The sequence below is a fragment of the Epinephelus fuscoguttatus genome, linkage group LG17 (genome assembly GCF_011397635.1).
Source record: "Epinephelus fuscoguttatus linkage group LG17, E.fuscoguttatus.final_Chr_v1".
Lineage (NCBI taxonomy): Eukaryota > Metazoa > Chordata > Actinopteri > Perciformes > Serranidae > Epinephelus > Epinephelus fuscoguttatus.
This window is the reverse complement of record NC_064768.1, coordinates 20,726,503-20,746,801: the sequence shown is the minus strand read 5'-3', so window position 1 is coordinate 20,746,801 and position 20,299 is coordinate 20,726,503. Positions and strand designations below refer to the sequence as shown.

At 40.0% G+C, this 20,299-nt stretch overlaps 3 protein-coding genes across 6 annotated transcripts; 2 read left to right on the top strand and 1 right to left on the bottom strand.

Annotated features, from left to right (window-relative positions):
* Positions 1-697: 697 nt before the first annotated feature.
* On the bottom strand, positions 698-4,992 carry rpz2 (rapunzel 2). The gene is made up of 2 exons (XM_049602713.1): positions 4,876-4,992; positions 698-1,971 (listed from the first exon to the last, which is right to left on the bottom strand). The coding sequence occupies exon 2, from the start codon at positions 1,916-1,918 to the stop codon at positions 1,232-1,234; it is 687 nt and encodes a 228-aa protein (XP_049458670.1). The 5' UTR covers positions 1,919-1,971; positions 4,876-4,992; the 3' UTR covers positions 698-1,231.
* Positions 4,993-7,076: 2,084 nt separating this feature from the next.
* si:dkey-266f7.9 (uncharacterized protein LOC100006223 homolog) lies at positions 7,077-15,409 on the top strand. Of its 3 annotated transcripts, none has more exons than XM_049602711.1 (6): positions 7,077-7,677; positions 10,901-11,006; positions 11,741-11,781; positions 12,344-12,427; positions 13,380-13,950; positions 14,262-15,409. In XM_049602711.1, the coding sequence occupies exons 4-6, from the start codon at positions 12,357-12,359 to the stop codon at positions 14,643-14,645; spliced, it is 1,026 nt and encodes a 341-aa protein (XP_049458668.1). In that variant the 5' UTR covers positions 7,077-7,677; positions 10,901-11,006; positions 11,741-11,781; positions 12,344-12,356; the 3' UTR covers positions 14,646-15,409. The 3 variants fall into 3 exon arrangements, with proteins under 3 accessions (XP_049458668.1, XP_049458667.1, XP_049458669.1); XM_049602710.1 differs by having other exon boundaries at positions 10,898-11,006; XM_049602712.1 differs by lacking the exons at positions 7,077-7,677; positions 10,901-11,006 and having other exon boundaries at positions 11,676-11,781.
* Positions 15,410-16,697: 1,288 nt separating this feature from the next.
* Positions 16,698-19,367, top strand: LOC125904987 (transmembrane protein 272-like). Of its 2 annotated transcripts, none has more exons than XM_049602715.1 (5): positions 16,698-16,881; positions 16,983-17,045; positions 17,133-17,183; positions 17,298-17,489; positions 18,515-19,367. In XM_049602715.1, exons 2-5 carry the CDS (start codon positions 16,985-16,987, stop codon positions 18,775-18,777), a joined length of 567 nt encoding a protein of 188 aa, XP_049458672.1. In that variant the 5' UTR covers positions 16,698-16,881; positions 16,983-16,984; the 3' UTR covers positions 18,778-19,367. The 2 variants fall into 2 exon arrangements, with proteins under 2 accessions (XP_049458672.1, XP_049458671.1); XM_049602714.1 differs by having other exon boundaries at positions 16,980-17,045.
* The last annotated feature ends 932 nt before the right edge of the window (positions 19,368-20,299 follow it).

The window sequence follows — 20,299 nt, the reverse complement described above, 5'->3', positions numbered from 1 at the left end:
ATTAGTTGATTCAAAACACACATTAAACATGGCTTAAAGAGACAAACAAATCAATTTCAGCGTGCACGCATACATCAAACCAGGTAAAAATGTTCACGCTGGCAATAGGGCGCACACACACAACCCAGCCCCTGATGTTCTGTCCTTAGCCCCTGATCTTTCCAAATCCTAAAAACGCCCCTGGTTTAACCTCCTCATAAGTCTCCATAATGACACGCTGCTCACTATGCGAGAAGCAAGCTGCACGTGCCCTCTCCATTGGTGCATCACTGAAACTGTGATCGACCCATGCGGTCTATTTAAGAAAGCCGTGGACGCTCACTTACCTGAATAAATTACACCTGGCTTGACATAGCCGCTCCTCCTCAGCCTGGCTTGGCGTTCGAACAAGCAATTAAGCCAAGATGGACGTGTGAGACTTTGTCCAGCCTCACTTTTCCACTTATCCTGGATTGCTTAATGCTATTTTCGAATAACGAGCCCCTGGTTACCCGTTTTCTCATGTTATAGTCTTTATGCTAAGCTAAGCTAAACTAATTGGCTGCTGGCTGCATTTAGCCATAATGGGAGGTTTTTTTTTCATATTTTCAGATACTGCAAAGACATCATTTACTGTATCTCCTGTTGGCAGGCATCGTTCTACCTGCCTAATATTCTACAATGAAAGGAAGGAATGGAATCAAATAGTTTGATAACATGTTTTATGAGTTCAAGTTTATTGTTTTAACTGGTATCTTAAAATCTTTTCCATGTAGGGTCAACAGAAGTATTAAGAGCGTTGTTGTTTTTTTTCTAGAAGAAGGGGGTTTGTGTATGTTTGTGTGTGTTTTTTAATCCATTTTGAAGTTAGAGTTATGCCCTACAAATTTTACCAACTAGTACAACATGAGGTTTCAGTGTGGATGAAATGGATTTCACAAATATACAACTTTATCGACTAATATGTACATTTTAATTGAAGAGATTGTATAAAACTTCAGCATATTGGCATGTAACAGAGCAACTGAAACATATAGTGGTCTCTTTGAAACAAAAATTAACATACAATTTCGATACATTAACTAAAATGCCGCAATAATAACATCAGGTGCAGCTCTAGTGCACATGAGAAAGCATGACTTTGGTTTTATTTGAATATATATATATTATTACATATTTTGTCTTTTTTCATTGGTCCACAGCTGAGAGATCATATTGTTCCCGGCGTTGTCCCCTCTCTGCTGGTACATGTTCAGGACGAGTTGTCCTTGCACTGACTGAGAATCTCTTGCATCTTCTGCTGGATGTCCGCCACCCTCTTGGCCCACTTCTCCCGCACCTCGTCTTCGTCGTCCTCTGTCACAGCTGTGTAGGCCATGAGGGCAATGAGGCCCATGTGAAACAGGTGGGTGATGTGTGAACAGCGGCGCTCCATGATCTCACGGTTGCCGTCGCAGTTGTCCAGGTACACCTTCAGCAGGGGTCTCCCAAACAGCAAGTTGGTGCCTATCACACCGCGGTAGTATATATCCAGGCTCATGTCACTTTTGTCTCTCTCATAAGTCTTCTCAAATTTCTCCATGTGGCGCTTAGTGTTGTCTGGATCTTTCTTCACCTCCGCCACCATGTTGTTGAAGGCAGTGTACTGGTGCTTAATGTACTCCTCGTACTTGCCGTAGGTTTCGTTCACCTCGTCGATGTGGATCTTCCTCAGGCATTGATGGTTCTTCTCAGAGATGCTCTGCAGTTTGGTGTGGAGCTGCTGGAAGTCCTTGTCTAGAGCGTGGCCCTCCTCCTTGATCAGGCCCTTGCGAGCCACACCAACCAGGGAGGAGACGATCCCAAAGATGGGGTCGATGGAAGAGGCGAAAGAGGAAACCTTCTCCACGCAACACAGCACTTTGGCTGCAGTTTTCTTGATCTTTTCTGCATCAGCCATCACTGCTGCTTTTATTCTGCCACGGTAAGATCCACACAAAGCGAGTCTGGAGGCTGGGGGACACACAAAAAAAACATATTTTAAAATATATCTAATATATCACAAGGATATCTTTATCATCCTAGAGTGGCAATTTGTTGCGCAGCCAGTAGTAAAACCAACAGAAGAAACAATAAATACGGTGCATTAAATTCAAATACAACACAATATAAACATCACATTGAAAGATTTGTAATGTCATTGGCAGCAGTCTATTGGTCCTGCATCTGGGCAGATTGTATCTGCACCCAGATGAACTCCTTTGACAGGGGCCGGCTAGGGTCAACTAGAATTGACTTGGCCCTCTTCAAGGTCCTAACCTTGAGCAGATGAAGAAGGAAGCTAGTTAATCCTTGCTCATGCATTTGGGCAGCACATAGGCACTTTGCTCTTTGTTTTATGGATTAAGTATTATGCTTTTATTGTTTTTATGACTCTCTTTCCATTTTTACAATGCTTGTGTATTTCTGTCTTTCTCGAGGCATGTGCAATACTTGTTACATCCTCTATTTTTAGTGATGTTGCATGTTTTTATTATGACTGTGGTGTACCACTGTTACACAGTAGGATCATGTTGACTATGTATTCCCAGCTGGTCGCCACTATCATTAGACGTTAATATTTGGTTGACTTTAGGTTATGATGTCGGAAGTTCAAAGTCAAGACAACGTCTAATGCCAACATTAATTTGACATAGGAAAATGTCAACAGATGACGTTGATATTTTTTTGGTTTTAAGTGACCAAAATCTGCCGTCTTCCAGACGTCTCATGCCAACGTCATCTTGACAGACAATAACCACATTTAGTCATAAGGTCTGGAGAACAAAACCCAGTGTCTGCAAAATGTAATAATAGTAACATCCACACAATGGGAAATTATAGTATTGTCAGACATGTAAATTATCGTCAACTTGATTTTCATTCCAACCAAAATTTGACATTGGTCCCATGTAGGAGTGCAACGTCTTTCTGACATGTTGACATCCAGTGCCAGCTGGGTTTGCTTCAAGCTAAGTGAAGCTAGGTGGAGCACTGATGCCCAGGCAAAAATTTCCTCTCTCATCATTCAAGGTCGTGCCTGCAATTTTGCTGCACACTGTGAGGATACCCTAAAAGATATTCCTATTTTTGAGGGAAACTAAACCGTACCAGCTGACAAAAGAGAATGAGAGGACTGATTCAATAAAATGGGAATAGAACATTTACATGAACGTATTGTCAACATTTAAACTTAGAAGTTTATTTATGATTGAAGTACATGCACTGGAGGGCTTTTCTACACACAGCATCCACATGAAGCTCAAAGGTTGGCTTGTCATCAGCTTCAGTGCCAAGATATTTCTACTGCTGCTGCTCAAAAGTTAAATCATTTATCACCACAGCATAGATGACGGTAGGATTCTTCCTAAAAATCTATTGTCATATCTTTTAATATAAATCTGTACTCTGCATGGTAGCTTCAGCTTCTGACCACAGTCTAAGAGCTTTACCCAAAGGATTGGTCACAGAGGATCCCAAACGTTTCCTCCTCTTGCATTACCCAAAATTAAGCTCATGGCTGACTCTCAGTTTGCTGGTGCTACAACACACATGTCACCAGCTGCTGCACAAACGCCATATTGTAGAAGGTGTCATCTTACAGTGTAATGTTACTGGCAACAGGTCACGATGAGGGCTTGTGTTGTCTGCAGTGATAAACAGAGCTCAACATGTGAGCAGAGAAGGAAACTAGAGCAGGAAGTAATGAACCTGATGATTTTATCAATTCTTTGGAGTATAAAGTGTCAAAAAAAAATGATGAAGATCGCCATAACTTAACATATTAAAGTAGCTTATTTTGTCCAAACAGCAGTCTAAAACCCTTAAGTATTTACTTTAATAACATGGCGAGCAAAGAAAACCAGGAATGTGCACACTTGAGACACTTTAAACCAGCTGATTTTTGGCATTTTAGCTTTAAAAAAGATGACATAAGAAATTAACATATAAAAATAGTTGCCTCATCATTTTTTTGTCTATTAATTATTGAAGAAGTTGTTGCAAATTACCAGGAAATGGCACAGAGAGGTTCCTCCTTCTTGAAGTGACTGAAAAAACATTGTTTAGGAGATATATAAAAACTCACTCATTTACTGAGACTCCAATAGAGACACCATCTAAATCTCTTTATGAGCATGGCAAACATGTTTCAGGTGATCGCTAGGATGAGTACTGTAATGCCCTATATATCTGCAATTTACCTCAGTGACACTCCAGTTTTGTTTTGTGTTTGTATGTTATTTTTGTGAAAACAAATTGTTAAAAAAAAAAAATTTTTTTAAAAATTTCAGTTAAAAAAATAAGTTGTTGCAGATAAAAAGGAAATTTGTTTTTGTTTCTCTACAATGTAGAAATTCAGAGTTCGCTTAAAAGAATGACTGTGTTTTGAGTAATTATTTTAAAACTTACCGTTTGTTATAAGGGTGCATTATTACATCCTAGAAATCTTTAACTAGTTTCTGAGACCACAGACCAAATCAATCTGTGAGCATCTTTCTCATAGTTGTGACATTAATCATCCCTCTCAATGTTGTCCTGCAGGAAAAATAGCAGTGGGTGTGTCTTCATAGTTACACAAGAAAAAAAATAAGAAAATAAACAAATGGTTACATGTTGTGACCTTCAAAGTGTCATCTTTATCACTTCAGATAACTCCAGTGGCTATTTGGCACCTTTAACTTTAACTTGGGATGTTGCTTTGTTTGTTTTTGAGCCTGTTTCTCTCATTTCCTGATTCCCAGCAACACACGCACATGAATCAACTAACCATCTTTCACGTTCTTTTCATCAGTCCTAGCTCATTCAGATATCACACACAGTTCAAACATCCTTTAGATTACAGATTATAGAGCACTCAGAAGACAGATGTTTACTCACCAGAGATAAAATTGTCGGTATTCCTCTGTCTACTGAAGCCGTCTGTCTTTCCTTGCCACCATTTTCCTCCCTATAGTCAAACAAGGACAACCCCTTCCTGCCAAATAAGGTGGCAAACACGAGGAAGTGACTCATGCATGCCCTGTGCTGATTGGTTGAGGGGTGTTCCTCCAGATGCACTGCGGTTGCAGGCTCCAACCACAGGCTGCAACAATGACAGGGTATTCTTTTCATTGTGTTGTTTTTATTACTGGTCCCCACACCTTCCAAACCAGTATGTTGCACCAGATACCACAGAGATTATCAGTAACATGAAGTGAAAGAGACTGTCACACTTAATAACCAGTAAATAAGATTGCTTTTATATCTAAGTATCTCTAATAACGCTGTGAAAACTTTATTTAAATAAAGAAAAACTAATAATATTCCATTATTTTGTGTCCAGACTACATGTGAACATATCTTTTAGCAGATGTATTTTGTTTTCAAGTTGTCCATCCATCTGTACATATGCACATACATTCCATTCTCATGAACAAGTTATCTCAGGAACGCCTTGGTGGAATTTTTTTTAGATTTGGCAGAAACGTCCACTTGGATTTAATGATGTACTGATTAGATTTTGGTGGACAAAGGTCACTGTAACCTCACCAAAAAGTGTTTTTCTCCATTACTCAGAAATTCATACCCTCATTACAACAAAATTTTGCACAAATGTCTAATAGAATAAAGTGATGACATTTGATATCCAAAAATTCAAAGGTTAGCTCCACTGTGACATCATAATGTTTAGCGTCATAAGTCAGGAATAGAAGGGGACACATTTGGTCAGATACTGAATTGGTGACACTAATCTTGAAACATGGCCAGAAAATACACTTAATACCTTTTATTATATTGCTTCAAATTCTTCAGTACATATATTATATGACTCTGGACAAACACAGATGTAAACTTATTTGACTGCTTGGCAGAGGCATACAACCGCAAGGCAGTAATTCTAGTGTTTTGTTAATTTGAGTGAACTGACCATTTAAAATGCCTGAAAGCTAGTGGTCACCTCAGACGTCCGCCATGCCAAAAATGTAATGTTCCAAAACGGATAAAGTCTACAGAAATCCTGTGAAAAGATAGAATAAGCTCCTACCCACATGGTGGACAGATAAATGCAGCTTTCATAGCCAGAATCTCAGATCATGAGTTCATATTCCCCTAATACACACACCCAAAAAATCTTCTCTTCCACACCAGAATATTACTCTGGTGGAGAAATGTTAAAAACCCTTATTTATGTTTTGTAACAGTCACAGTAAATGTTATAGTACCACTTAAACTCCCACACAGATCATTAAAAGCCACAAATTCCCAGGAACAATTCCTGAGATGTGAACTCTGTCCTAACACGTAGCCACGGCCTTGACGGTGTTAAACATAGAGAATCATGGCACCGATTCAACGTCAAGAGGAAGTGTTCCGCTACCCTTTACCTCTGAAGCTGATAGGAATATGGTGAAATTCAACACAAGTACCAGGAGCTGGTTTTACCGAAGAATTGTGTGTATGTGTGTGTGTGTGTGTGTGTGTGTGTGTGTGTGTGTGTGTGACATTGGTCCCATGTAGGAGTGCAATGTCTTTCTGACATAATGACATCCAGTGCCAGCTGGGTTTGCTTCAAGTTAAGTGAAGCTAGGTGGAGCACTGATGCCCAGGCAAAAATTTCCTCTCTCATCATTCAAGATCGTGCCTGCAATTTTGCTAAACACTTTGAGGATACCCTAAAATCTATTCCTATTTTTGAGGGAAACTAAACCGTACCAGCTGACAAAAGAGAATGAGAGGACTGATTCAATAAAACGGGAACAGAACATTTACATGAACGTATTGTCAACATTTAAACTTAGAAATTTATGATTGAAGTACATGCACTGGAGGGCAGAATCTGCTGGAGATATGTCAAAAACTTTTATTCAAGTTTTGTTACAGTCATAGTAAATGTTACAGTACCACTTAAACTCCCACACAGATCATTAAAAGACACCAATTCCCAGGAACAATTCCTGAGATGTGAACTCTGTCCTCACACGTAGCCACGGCCTTGACGGTGTTAAACATAGAGAATCATGGCACCGATTCAAACATCAAGAGGAAATGTTCCGCTACCCTTTACCTCTGAAGCTGAGAGGAATATGGTGAAATTCAACAGAAGTACTAGGAGCTGGTTTTACCGAAGAAGTGTGTGTGTGTCCGGTAATTACACAAACACTCATTTTGAATTCACATCTCTACCTTTATACAAGATGTCCTTACCCTTACCTGTAGTGATATTTATCTGTCTATATTGTGTAGATGTGAGTTGCTGAGTGTTGGAGATGTTGGCCGTAGAGGTGTCTGCCTTCTATAATAATGGAACTATATTGGAGAGAGGGCAGACATCTCTACGGCTGAAACAGCACTACATGTAAGAGGAAAATATGTATTTTTGATGTTGGGGTGATCTGTCACTTATGGACATTATATATAAATTGAACATAATTATTTTGTTTTATTCTGTCTTTATGTGCTGCTTATAATAATTATCACTCTTAGTGTAAACTTTGACAACATTGATACAGTGGCTGAAATTATGCAGTTAGTTAACAAGTGCAAACATAGCTTTTGTGACATACTGTACTATGCACTGCACTATGATTTGCTGATTGATGGATCCAATGTTGAGCAGCTGACAATATGGCTATCTTTTTTCCACCAAACCTGCAGAACCTTCTTTCCTGCAACTTCTTTTGGACGTCCTCCACAGTCTTGGTAAGTGAAGTCATATAGTACATTTCATACAAAAAGAGAATTTATAATGCTTTACTTAATAGTCTAGCAGGAGAAATAGGGTCCTGTGCACCTGCATGGCATTTTTTTGTGACCTGGTTTTGTTGCCAAGGTCAACTCGTGGCCCATAAGGGTTCGTTTGGCGGCCATCTTGAATTGATGTGCAGGCTAATGGCGAAAAACGCTGATTTTCATTACTCCTGTCCTGAACTAAACAACATACAAAAACAAATGAACCCACTTTTTCAAAAAATTTGGACACCAGGAATCAAACCAAACAGTCACTAACATGCTACAACCACTCATTGGGAAAAAAACAGGCAAATGACACATTTTAGGCTCATAACAATATAACTTCTGCTGTTGTTTACCAGTTGTTTCCTGCAACAGCCAAATGTAGCCACTTTATTATCATATATAATGTTTAATACCTTTAGTAGGCCTACTTGTAGAATACAGAGGTTGTAAAGATTTATCACTTTGGTGCCATCTGGTTGTAGTATAAAGAATTACACTGTGGTACACTCTTTGAACATCTTATTTCCTTCCAATTATCAGAAGCTTCATTTGTTAAAAAATTTTTTGAAAAATAGCTAGCACCAAGACATCTTAACAAAGGGGAAAGCTTTGAGAAAGGTTTATTTGCCCAATAAGAAACATACATACATGCAATGTAAATATAGAAGAAACAAATATGCATTGTTCAAAAAAGATGCCCTAGCCTAATGATTCTCAAGTTTTCCATTCTCTCTATGTAAACACGACAACACATATGAACTATTAAAGTCCAGGGTTTTATAAATTAATCAACATAAATGATGTGTCATTGACATTAATTGGTGCCCCATGCACATTCAAAGAGGTTACATCCCCAAACAAAAGAATACAGAAAAGTAAAAAGTAAATCAATCCTTTGCACTCAACAGGGGCACATTAAATGAGAAAAGTTGATCTATAGGAGAATGAATATTTAAAAAGTAATACAAAAGTACTGCATTATATTACATTATATTTTTGTATTAAATTGTCACCTGCCGCCTGAAGTTTATGCTGTCCTTCACATAAATGGAGACATTTTCGGAGTGCATTAAAGTGTTTGATGCTCAAAATGATGTGTCTCTCCACTAATCTTGAAGCAAAACCTACATCCATGGTAGCAGCCGAGGCTATTCCCTTTGGACTTGCCTTTATACATTTTTTTTCCTGACACACTAATTATTTACTCTTACCACTTACAGATCCCGTCATTACATTGCCTAAAATCATGTATGTTTAAGGCACTCAAAGCTTTAACAATAATAATAAATAATCAGATTAATCAAAGTGAAATTAATTAACAGTATTTTTGATACAGTTACTAACAGCAGGATGGTGGATAATGTATCATTAGCTTTAGGCACACATAGAAACACATTTTTCCGTTAGCTTTACTCTAAGTTTTGTAGACACGTTCTATGTCTGCATTGTTCTGTTAAAAGTCAAGAGAAGTGCAATTAGTTTCCAACTGTTATCTACATTCACATGGCCTGATTATTTAATAGAAACTAGAGGAATGTCTATTCTGTACCCTCCGGCTATACAATCTGTGTTGACAGCTAACCAAATATTACTCAACAAGGACAAGGACAAGTCTCTTATGTAATATTTGACTTCCCGCGTAGTGATATGAGACAAAACGGGAAAACATCTGCAGACTTTTCCATGTGCTACATTTACACACACATACACACACAGCAGATACACTTTCCCCGACCCCTCAGAGCTCAGGACCTCACACTGCCTTCTGTGTGCCCTAACGGCTGATTTATTCTGTGGGATGCTTGTCCAAAAATATTAATTTCAAGCATATTTGTAATAATGATGTTACTCATACAGTAGAGATACATCCAGTAGACGTTTGGCAATGCCAAGTTCCATAAAATTTTAACGAACTACCACAATTTTAAGTAAATGCGATACTTTACTGTACAGTGCAACAAATGTTTGATACATTAAAATAATACAAATGCAGAAACCATTGAAAATAGCAAACTAATGTCCTACAATTTCATAAATTTTAGTAGTTTTTGCATTTGTATCATAATGATGCATCAAACAGGCCAACGGTACATTGTCAAGGTTGCTTTAAGTTCTTACCGGAGTAAAGAAGAGAAACACTGATCAGCTTGCAGCGTCTAGTTTGCAAGAAGATATATGTCTGGATAGCAGCTGTTTCTTCTTCAGAGTCTGGCTGAAATGCAAGCTGATCCCTGTGATTTTGTTTCACACCTTTCTCAGTTCATTGTTCTTCATGTGAAAAACATCATATTCAGGATGCCCCTTCTGGATGACGTAAAAATGTCTTTGTTATGTCCCTAAGATGAGAAAGCCTCTATACCAACCACTACATTTTTAGACATTTGTAAGTGGTTTTGTGAACAGCAGGTTCGAGTGGCTCGAGTCCACCATGGTGGTTGCTTGGGTCCTCTACCAGAGGCCTGGGAGTTTGAGGGTTCTGCATAGTATCTTAGCTGTTCCTAGGACTGCGCTCTTCTGGACAGAGACCTCAGATGTTGTACCTGGAATCTGCTGGAGCCACAGTCACAGCCCCAAGTGCTCTGATTATCACTGGCACCACTGCTGCCTTTACTCCTCAAATCTTTTCTCTTTCAGCCCATTCTGCTAGCCTCATGGAGGGTAGCGCTCTTTGTGGCTCATGGTGTTCATCTCGTAGCCAAGCTTCTCTAGGATCACTGTTGCTATTGTGTTCATCTCAGTAATGGTCTTAGTGGGGATAATTGGTGGTGCTGCATTCGCATCATCTAGCAGACTTTCAGACTGTACTTTGTCACTGGTAACCAGCTTCAGGGGTGCCGGGATTCCAGCTTATTCATTATTCTCAATCACAGGTCATTCACCCTCGCTGTAAGGGAATCTGTCTCGTAAGGGATTGGGGCTTAGTACCCAATCTCAGAGTGTGGGGATGATGATGATGACATCCCCACTTTAATCCTCATCAGTCTCTAGTTGTGAAAGCAGTTGCTGTTTGCGAATGTTGAAACACTGGGCGAGGAGTTGTTTCTTTGTCAGTGTAGACGTTGGATTTCGAAGCATCCATATGTCCCACATCCTCTGCATGTAACCCCTCTCACTGGATTTGCTTTTATAGTAGTATTACAACAGTCCCTGTTTTCTGCTCTTGTCCATCTATGTTTTGTTCCAGTAGCACATTTCTCATCAGGATGCCCTGGTTCCCCAGCACCTGACGTAACCTTTGTTCACACGGACGACGTTCGAGCCAGTATGACTCTTGCGCCTTCACTCATCCTGAGGTAGGCTAGTTAAGAAGTTTGCCTAAGGGTTCAGACTGGATATGTGTTACCTGCCCTGACCAGGATATTTATATACGTATATATATGTATAGATTTTCTTTCCTTTTTTTTTTACATCACTAAGTTCTCTCTACTGAAATTCTTAGTGTTGTATTGACACTTTTATCAGTATTGGGCCTATTTTGAACCTATTTTGGGGCTGATAAGACTGATAAGAAACGCTGTGGGAAAACATTCACCTGTAGCTGATGCACACATACAAGCCTTGTTGTAACTAAAACACTTTATTTTTTTAAAATATTTGATCATAAAGTCATTCTCCTCACCAGCTTTTGTATTTTTAATCCTTTTAGTCTTTTACACATAACATGCTATGGCAACACAGACATCTTAAAAGTGGACTTAAAGAAATCTTTAACACTGGCTAGAAGCCCAGCAATACATTCACATATTCAAAGGATTTTTTAACCACTTCCCTGAGTTGATTTTTGTATGTTTGATTCTGAACCACAATAAATGAGGGATGTGATCAGATGAATGCCCCTCACACACAAACACACGACCCTGCTCCCACCCCTGCTCTGTAACGTAGCGCTCAGCTGCTCCTCTATGGTATTTCCCACAATAACATCCCAGGTCCACACACTGACTCTGTCATTTTGCCTCTGACCCCCTCCACTCCTCTTTCTCTCTCTCTCTCGCTCTGTCTCTCTGTCTGCTCTTTCTGTCCCAAGGGAGCCGGACCGGAGTGAGGACGAACATCTTCTGGTGTCAGGTATGACCCGAAGCAGGCTGGAGCAACACATGAACACATCAGCAGGTTTGACACAGCAGCAGTGGATGGTTTGCTTCAGTTTTGGGATTAAAAAGGTTTAAGCCTGCCATTGAAATGGCCTGGAGGGGTGAGCTGAGGTCGACCTCAGCTCTGACCGGGATCGAATTGTTTCCACTGTTTGTTTGGTTTTTATATTGGCTGACATACTTTCATGATGGGAAAGGGATTTTTGTGTTTTTACTAAAAAGCAGGTGTATGCCAGCCTGAGAGAGAACTAGAGTTAATTGGACATTTAGTTTTACCATCATCTAATCTGTTTTAGATGATGAACAAGTATTGATTTAGTTAAAGTTCTAGCCACATTGTGCTGCCTGTCTGTGATAAATGTACAGTATGTTTAAATGCTCGTGTTCTGTTGAGCAGTTCATTGATACTTTATTAAGTATTCCATTAGCTATTTAAATGATCATATTATTTTCCAATTTGTTATTCATGGGGTTATGTTTTTACTTAATGTTGACTCAGTTGTATTTTTCTCACCTTTTCCTCTGCCAATCATCAGAAGTGACCAATCGATGATGAGCAGCATCAGACGAGGTCCCGTGAAAATGCAGAAGATGTTAATTGAGTTGATGGTGCTGGTGGGGTGAGTGAACTAAAAACATGCCAGATTGAAAACACCAAAAATACCATTATATTCACTCACAGAGGTTTTAATGCAACTCAGTTCTGATAAATAAAAGTATATTTAACTCAGTTAAATATACCTTTATTTATCCCGAAGGTAGTTTTACACAGCAGCTCGTCACCCAGGTCAACAAATACCCACACAATGAAAAGGAGAAATAAGAAGAACACTTTTAATTACAAAGCTAAAACAATCAAAGGCTATAATCTTCTAAACTATATGTGAAACACATTAATAAATACAAACAAAACACACAAAAATATCTAAAAAAAATGTTTAAAAAACACAAACTAAGCTCGACAGAGCCATAATAATTACCTATGAATAATTAAGCGGGTGGACAGCGAGGGGAACAAAGGACTAAAGATAATACCTTTACTGGCAGGTAGAGCAAAGTGCGGAAAAGTCTGGATAAGTCTGGAAAAAAGAAAAGAGAGTATGGATTATATTTAAGTTTACAGGTGTTCCCCTTTTCTGTTTTCTAAAATATAAAATTCAGATTTAAAAAAGGATAATTGATCATATAAGCAGATTGTATTTTATGCTTTTTGGAGCAGGAAGCCAGTATAGCCAAAATATTTACCACTGTGTGAGAGAGTGTGTGTCAGAGTGAGCTTGATGTCATTGAAAGCAAGGCAAGAAGTCTGGCATGCGACTTAAAGCACGCTCCTAAGCAGAGCTGCCTCTACGCCTGTACGCCACAACCTGCAAAACAGCTCTGACCCGAGTGCAGTACACTGTAAATGAACCAAACCTGGACATCACAAATGACAAAATATTAAGCTTGTCTGTGTAGAAAGTCTGCATCATAAACATTAACCAACCTTTGACATTCTATGAGAACAACTCCAATGAAAACCTGATGCCTCTACATACACTAAGCCTCTGACATATCTCTGTCATGTTTTAGAGTCATTGGTTTGAGTTATGGTGCTGTTCAGAGACCAGACTATGACGATACACCCAACCCAGAGTTCCTCAATCCGTCCTGGATGACCAGCATCCCCGATGATCAGCCGCTGTCTGAGGTCACCATGCCTGGGACCCACAACACCATGGCCCTGTACGGCGGTGTGTATGCCGAGTGCCAGACCTGGAGCCTGGCCTCCCAGCTCCGAGCCGGCGTTCGCTTTCTGGACGTCCGTGTCCGTCACGTCAAGGGGAACCTCACCATCCATCATGGAGTATCCTATCAGCGGGCACACTTTGGCCACGTACTGGAGGGTGTGGCTGACTTTCTTAGTGAGTATCCCAGTGAGACAGTGCTGATGCGGGTGAAGGAGGAGTTCAGTGAGACGTACGACATCTACGGTGCTGTGGTAGACTACGTCCATCGTTACGCTCACTGGGACCTGCTGTGGCACAGCCGGCTCGTGCCGACCATGGGAGAGGCCCGAGGGAAACTCATTGTCCTGCAAGACTTTCCTGGACCAGACCTGGGGATGCGCTATGGCTCCCTGGACATAGCTGATGACTGGAGGGTATGAAAACGTATAATTCAAACATTTGTCATCATTTTACATCTTGCTTACATAGTGGTATAATTATGATATGAAAAGCCATTTGGCCATGAAAAGCATTTGAATCCATGCTTTTGAGACATGTCTTTGAGGCTTGTCATTGATGCACTGCGATTCCCAGGAGAAAACTCTCAGTTTTCTGCCTATTTTGCCTATGATATGTCTTATAGCATATAAAAACAATGTTAATAAGATTTAAAGCTTTTATTTCCATCGGAGGAGGTCTTTATATGAATGCTTCTGAGTTATTCAACATTTTGCGTTCCCTGTAGGTACCCACACTTCTGCATGTGGAGGAGAAATGGCAGAGCGTCTATGAGCACCTGGAGGCTGCACCTGCTGGAAACAAGGCCCAGATTTTCCTCACCTACAGCAGTGGAGCTGGTGTGTTCGCATACCCCAGAGCCGTCGCTCAGCGCGTCAACACACAGCTGTATGACTACCTGAGGGCCAAGACGGACCTGAACCAGCGCCTTGGAATTGTATGCATGGACTTCCCTGCTGCTCCCATTATGCAACTAATCATTGACTTCCAACTGAGAGAGAATCCAAAGAGAAAACAGGTCTTTAACGCAGCACCTAGCAAGGCAAGTTTGAAATATACAATTTCCAAACTGAGAAGGGAGATGATCAAACATTTTACTGTTAATGTCTGAGCCAAAATCAAGCACGAGGGAACAGTAGACTAGTCAATGACTGTACATTCAATAAGGCATCACTATGGACACCACATACGACACTTGTAGCTCAGATTTAATAGGTAGGCCTAACTTTACTCCTTTACAGTAATGAATATGATTTAAATTATACCTCAGATGAAACTTGTTGTGTCATTCAGCAGAGACACTGGAAACAAAATAAATGTCCCATAAAAATAAATCAGACAGATCAGAAATGGCAATATGTAAAGTTTTGTGCAGTAATAAACTGCTGTCGAAACTGCTGAAATGCATCATAGTTTGTTTTTAAAACTAATGTGCAGTATAGTTTTGTCGTCATTTCATTTTCCATCTTGTCCTTACAAGGTTTTCAGCAGCCTTGACATCTGTGCAGCTTTTTTTAATAATAAAATGTGTAAGTGTAAAAGGATGTGCATAAAATCCAAGGATGCAGACAAAAAAATCCAAAGAATAATTTTTAGAAATGACAAAATAATAATAATTTTTGTGTCAGGTCATTTGGTAACTGTGGTAAAGCCACAATAAGCTGACTTTTACTCCACTCCACCTGGGGAAAAGAACACAGGTCAACAGATGATACAGATGTTTGCCAGGTTTTGTGGCTCTGTGTCTCTTTGAATCACCATCAGGAGTTATGTTTGAGACAGTCCCGATGTGAGCAGTCATGTTTCATCGTCACAAGGTGGCAGTGCTGCTGCCACACAAACATGTTATTCTGGCTCTTTGGTGTGTGTGTGTGTGTGTGTGTGTGTGTGTGTGTGTGTGTGAGGTGGTGACCAGCAACAAGAGTGACAACCTTTGCATCACAAACTTCAACTGTCACACAGCTGAAGGAAAGTGCTAATTTCACCTTTGATTTATTGTCTTTGTCTGGTTCACTGTTACCTTTAATAACTTTTTTATCATTTTACTCAGGTTTTACACATTAAAAGGGAATTCCACAGATTTTACACCTCAAAGTCTGTTTATGGGTCTTGAGGAGTGCTACTGTATATGGGAAAAAAGTTGTATAAAGCCTTTTGTGGCTCCTCAGGATGCTTTGATAAATTGCCTCACAGGAACAACCCACCCCCAAATCAAAAATACATATTAATCCTCTTACCTGTAGAGTTGTTCATCAGTCTAGATTGTTTTGGTGTGAGTTGCAGAGTGTTGGAGCTATCAGTCATAGAGATGTCTGCCTTCTCTCCAATGTAATGTCACAAGATGGCACTCGGTTTGTGGTGCTCAAAGCGCCAAAAGTACACCCACCAACTGTTCAAAAGAAAAAAGGAAAAAGACCTGAAGAAGAAAAAAAGAGAAGTGAGCTGCTGCTTATTTCTGCTTATGGCTTGGTAGCCGCTAAAAGTGAAACACCCGAATCTCTGACTGACCTATCTGTTAATGTGTTGCATTTTGGGTAACGTAGGCATCTTATTTTGGCAAGAATTTAGAAACTTTACATTGAAAAGCTGCGAATGGTTCATCATGTCTATCATACCTGTTTAAAACACTTAAATGATCTAAATTAAGCCAACCATTGTGGATAGCCAGCACAAAGACACCACTTGAATATTGTTGATTATTAAAATAAGACTAACATTTGTTTTATTTTTATTTTTGGTAAATAGAATATGCACATTAACCAACCATAAGCAGGTGCACTCAGTTTTTACTATCCAACAGCTCTACAGAAAATATTAAGTGACAAAATGTGTGATACAAGTGCATCCTGTGTATTTACACTGGTGAGACATGATCATAGTTTTTCCTGTCTATGTAAATACCAGTGCATCACTTGATCTTTTCAGTGCTTAAATTGAGTCCTTGTGCTGCACCATGCAATGCCACTAAAATCTATTGATCATGTCCAATTAATTGCAAAGTGTAGAATTTCATAAAAGTGTGTTTTGCAAGAGAAATAGAGTAACACTGTGTGACTGCTGGTATGTGGCTTAAACCACACTTTGCATGCAGATAGTTGATATCAGATAACTGATTTCATCATTATTTCCTCTCACTTAAACACAGAGAGTGTTGCGAAACAGTTGTTGAAATGCTTTGACTTGAAACAATATGTCTTAACATCCTGGCAAAACAGCAAAGGACGTTAACAAAGTGGACACTTTGTCAAGAAGTGACTGACGCCGACTTATGCAGAGCTCTACACTCATTGAGTGAATACTGGAAGAAGAAAAAAGACTTTGAAGTGTCTCCATTCAGAGCTGGACAGGTACAGTAAAACACTGCTGCTGCTACTGCTGCTGCTGCTGCTGCTCTTTCTCTTGACGTTGGTTGACAATTGTGACAAGACTCTTACTCTCTTTACAGCAGATATGAACCCGTCTCCACATGTCGAATTCAGGGCTCAAAGTGCCGTCACGATTTCATTACTTGGTTAGAAGTCCTTTCTTCATCACATTTGTGTCTGCTTCATTTTATGTTTTACTGGTCCCTCACACACTCCCTCTTCCTCTCTTGTAGTTGTGGTGAATATCATTTGGTGGATGGTTATGATTGCAGCCATCGGTTTGGGTGGGTTTTCCTCTGTTTGACCACTGCAATGTTTTTGTGATATTTGACAGCAAGCTTTATGTTTCAAATCTTTTTCATGTTAATATTGATGTTTTTTCTGGTTCTGGGTCACAGGGGCAACACATCTGAGCCTCTGTCCAGTGCAGCCCAACATCCCTCTCTACCTGATAGTGCTTGGAGGGGCAAACATACTCTCATTCTCTCTTACCTACACCAAGAGCACCTGGGGGGACGGCATGGTCAACATCCTGTGCTCGACCTGCATGGCCCTCCTTCACCTCTTCAGTTTCGGCTGGTTCATTGCAGGTGGGATAAAGTGTCACAGCAACGTTATGTTTTAATGAAGATAAATTCCTCTGGAGTCTACATGCTTGCATGGAAACATGGTAAAGTAAAGTATTTACTCAAGTGCTGTACATCCGTGCAAATTTCAGTATTTCAATTTCTGGCTTTAAAGTTCAACACACAAAACAGACATCCTTAAGAGTTTCAAAAACTCCATCCAATCTCAGACACATCTGATTGCAGGCGTGGCAGGTCATTCTGTTGCGCATGATAGGAACGCCCATGTAGATCACTGGTTTACATGGGACAGGAACACCCAGTGTAATGATTGGCTCTGAGGCACATGGTTATTTACCAGCATCTGCTTCTCTACCAGCAATGCACATCTGGTTCTTACTCATTCTACTGTTATTATTCCATCGTAAAGACACACAAAAAATGACAGCACACAACAGTAAACCAAGATGAGCAAGTAAGCTAGCAAGCTTTGTTGAGATCGTACTGGTACAAATTACTTGCTAATGCTAATGTAACACTAAGGATCTGTTAGTTTGTGTCATCAGGTCACAAAGAATATTAAAATGATTTAAGAATTTGACAAAAAGGAGTTAGATTAGAGTTAGTGTTAGATTACATCGGTAAAGTTACGGGGCAGAAAAAGTTGCTACAAGGTGCTCCTGTCTATCCTACATAAATCAGTGATGTATGTGAGCATTCCTCTCATGTGCGACAGGAACTTCCCGCCGACTACTGTCTCCTTCAGGTGTGTGAGTGTGGTTTGAGCCGGTTTGATTGACAGTGACCAAACAACCCACCGACTCTCATCACATTTGGTTTCAAATGTTGCTGAATTGGTGTGAGGAAGTACAAGACATCTTTTTTTCACACCCTCTTCAAACCAGTGAAAACAGCACAGACAAAAATGTTGGACGCCATCAGTAAAAAGCTGATTGAGAAGATATGTTTCAGGGCCTTTATTTTGAGTTTAGAGTGCAGCTTTAAGTCTAAATTGCATTGAAATGTTGTTTTGAAATGTTTCCCTATAGGCACTATCTGGGTTTATCCTGTATATCCTCCCGACTACACGCCCGGAGCAACTCGATTCTGCCACAGGATAACCTACGAGTTTGCCTTCGTTGTCACCACTCTGGTGTGGGTTGCTGCGAGTCTCGTGTTTGTCTGCGGATGCTGCTTCGCTCTTCTGACCTGTTGTGCGACTATAATTGCGGGACGCAGATTGATACCCGGCCGCTATTCTTTCTATGGTGCGACAAGCGATACACAAGAATCCACTGCTGGTGATGTGTGATATTCATTTTTGTTTGTGTCCTGAAATTCACAATGAGGTTAACAGGAAAATTATTTTTTGTGGTAGTTTTTCAGTTGCATAGTTTTAAAGTTGTGGGCAGCTACAAGTAAAATGATTAAAACAGCAGATCTCAGAACAGTTTTTGCAATTTTCCTGTAAATGCTTGAAGACAGATTCCTTACTTCACTTGAGACTTGAGCTGAGTGTTTTTGCTGCATTTAATATGTTGGTGTTTTGTTACAGCAGACAAAGTGCAGAGCTGAAGCAGCTCTGTCCAGCTTAATTCAACAGTAGTCACTCTCCACAGGGCGTGTAGTCAAATGTAGGAACAGCACCGTCACATCATGTGCTTCCGGTTGACGCCAACAGTCAACATTTTAGCTGACAGAAGAGAAGTTGTGAGATAATCTTGTGGCAGCTAATACTGATTCAGCATTAAGATAGAGTTACTGGTGGTGTGTTTTTGTATTCTACTGTGCTATGTGCATGACAGATGTGTTTGCAGTGCAATAACTTTTCTTAAAGATGGTATTGTAACAGTTAATTGTGCAGTATTGCTTGAAAATAAAAGCTTGATATGTTGTATAAAATAGTGAACTCTGGTCTCATCTCTCGTTCAAAGTTTCAAGCGTGTTGCTCCTGAAACTTGGGGAACCTGTAACCACACCCAACAGTGATCATGTCACTGTGTACACATGCATCGTGAAGTACACTCCTACATCACTGCAGCAAAGATGAGAAGGTAACACTGGCGTAGCCAGAAAAAAAAGACATTGGGTGTGCACCAGCAGATACTGGGTGTGCCAAATTTATTTTCAACAGTGTTACACCTCCACAAACATTCAAAAGAATGTATCTCTCTCGAATACAACATTATTAACACAAAACATATCCACACGTTGTGTGCATTCTATCAGTAATAGTCATCAGTAGTTCACAGCAGGTCTAAACATTCACACGTGACATGCTCTCAAATAAATCAATAACAAAGTAATAGAAAAAGCACACTTTGTGTTCTCAAAAAAAAAAAAACGCAAAAACATAACACACACAGACATTGCGTGCCCAATGAGATGAACATAGTGAAATATACCACACTCATGCGCGTACTCATGCACTCTCATAGAGCCGTAACGTATCCACATTACGCATGATCAACAAAGCTATTTAACCATCTGAACACAACGATTGGGCTTAGCAGCAGAGTAAAGGACACAACGATATTGCTGCTTACCTGTGCGCACTGCGCAGCTCTCAATTTACAGGGCAAGACGGCGTGGCTTGGCCTTGAACGCATTTATTATTTCATCAGAGTCCAGTTTCTCCACGAGCTCTTTTTCAAACATGAGCAGCGAGATGCTATTCAGTCTCTCTGTGAGCATTGTAGCTCTGCTGGTGGATTTAATCCTGTTTACAACTGAAAACAGGCGCTCCACAGAGCAACCTGTAACAGGCAGTGTTATCAGCATACGCAGTAAACAGTTCATGTTGGGAAAAACATCTTTGTCACATGAGTCCAACA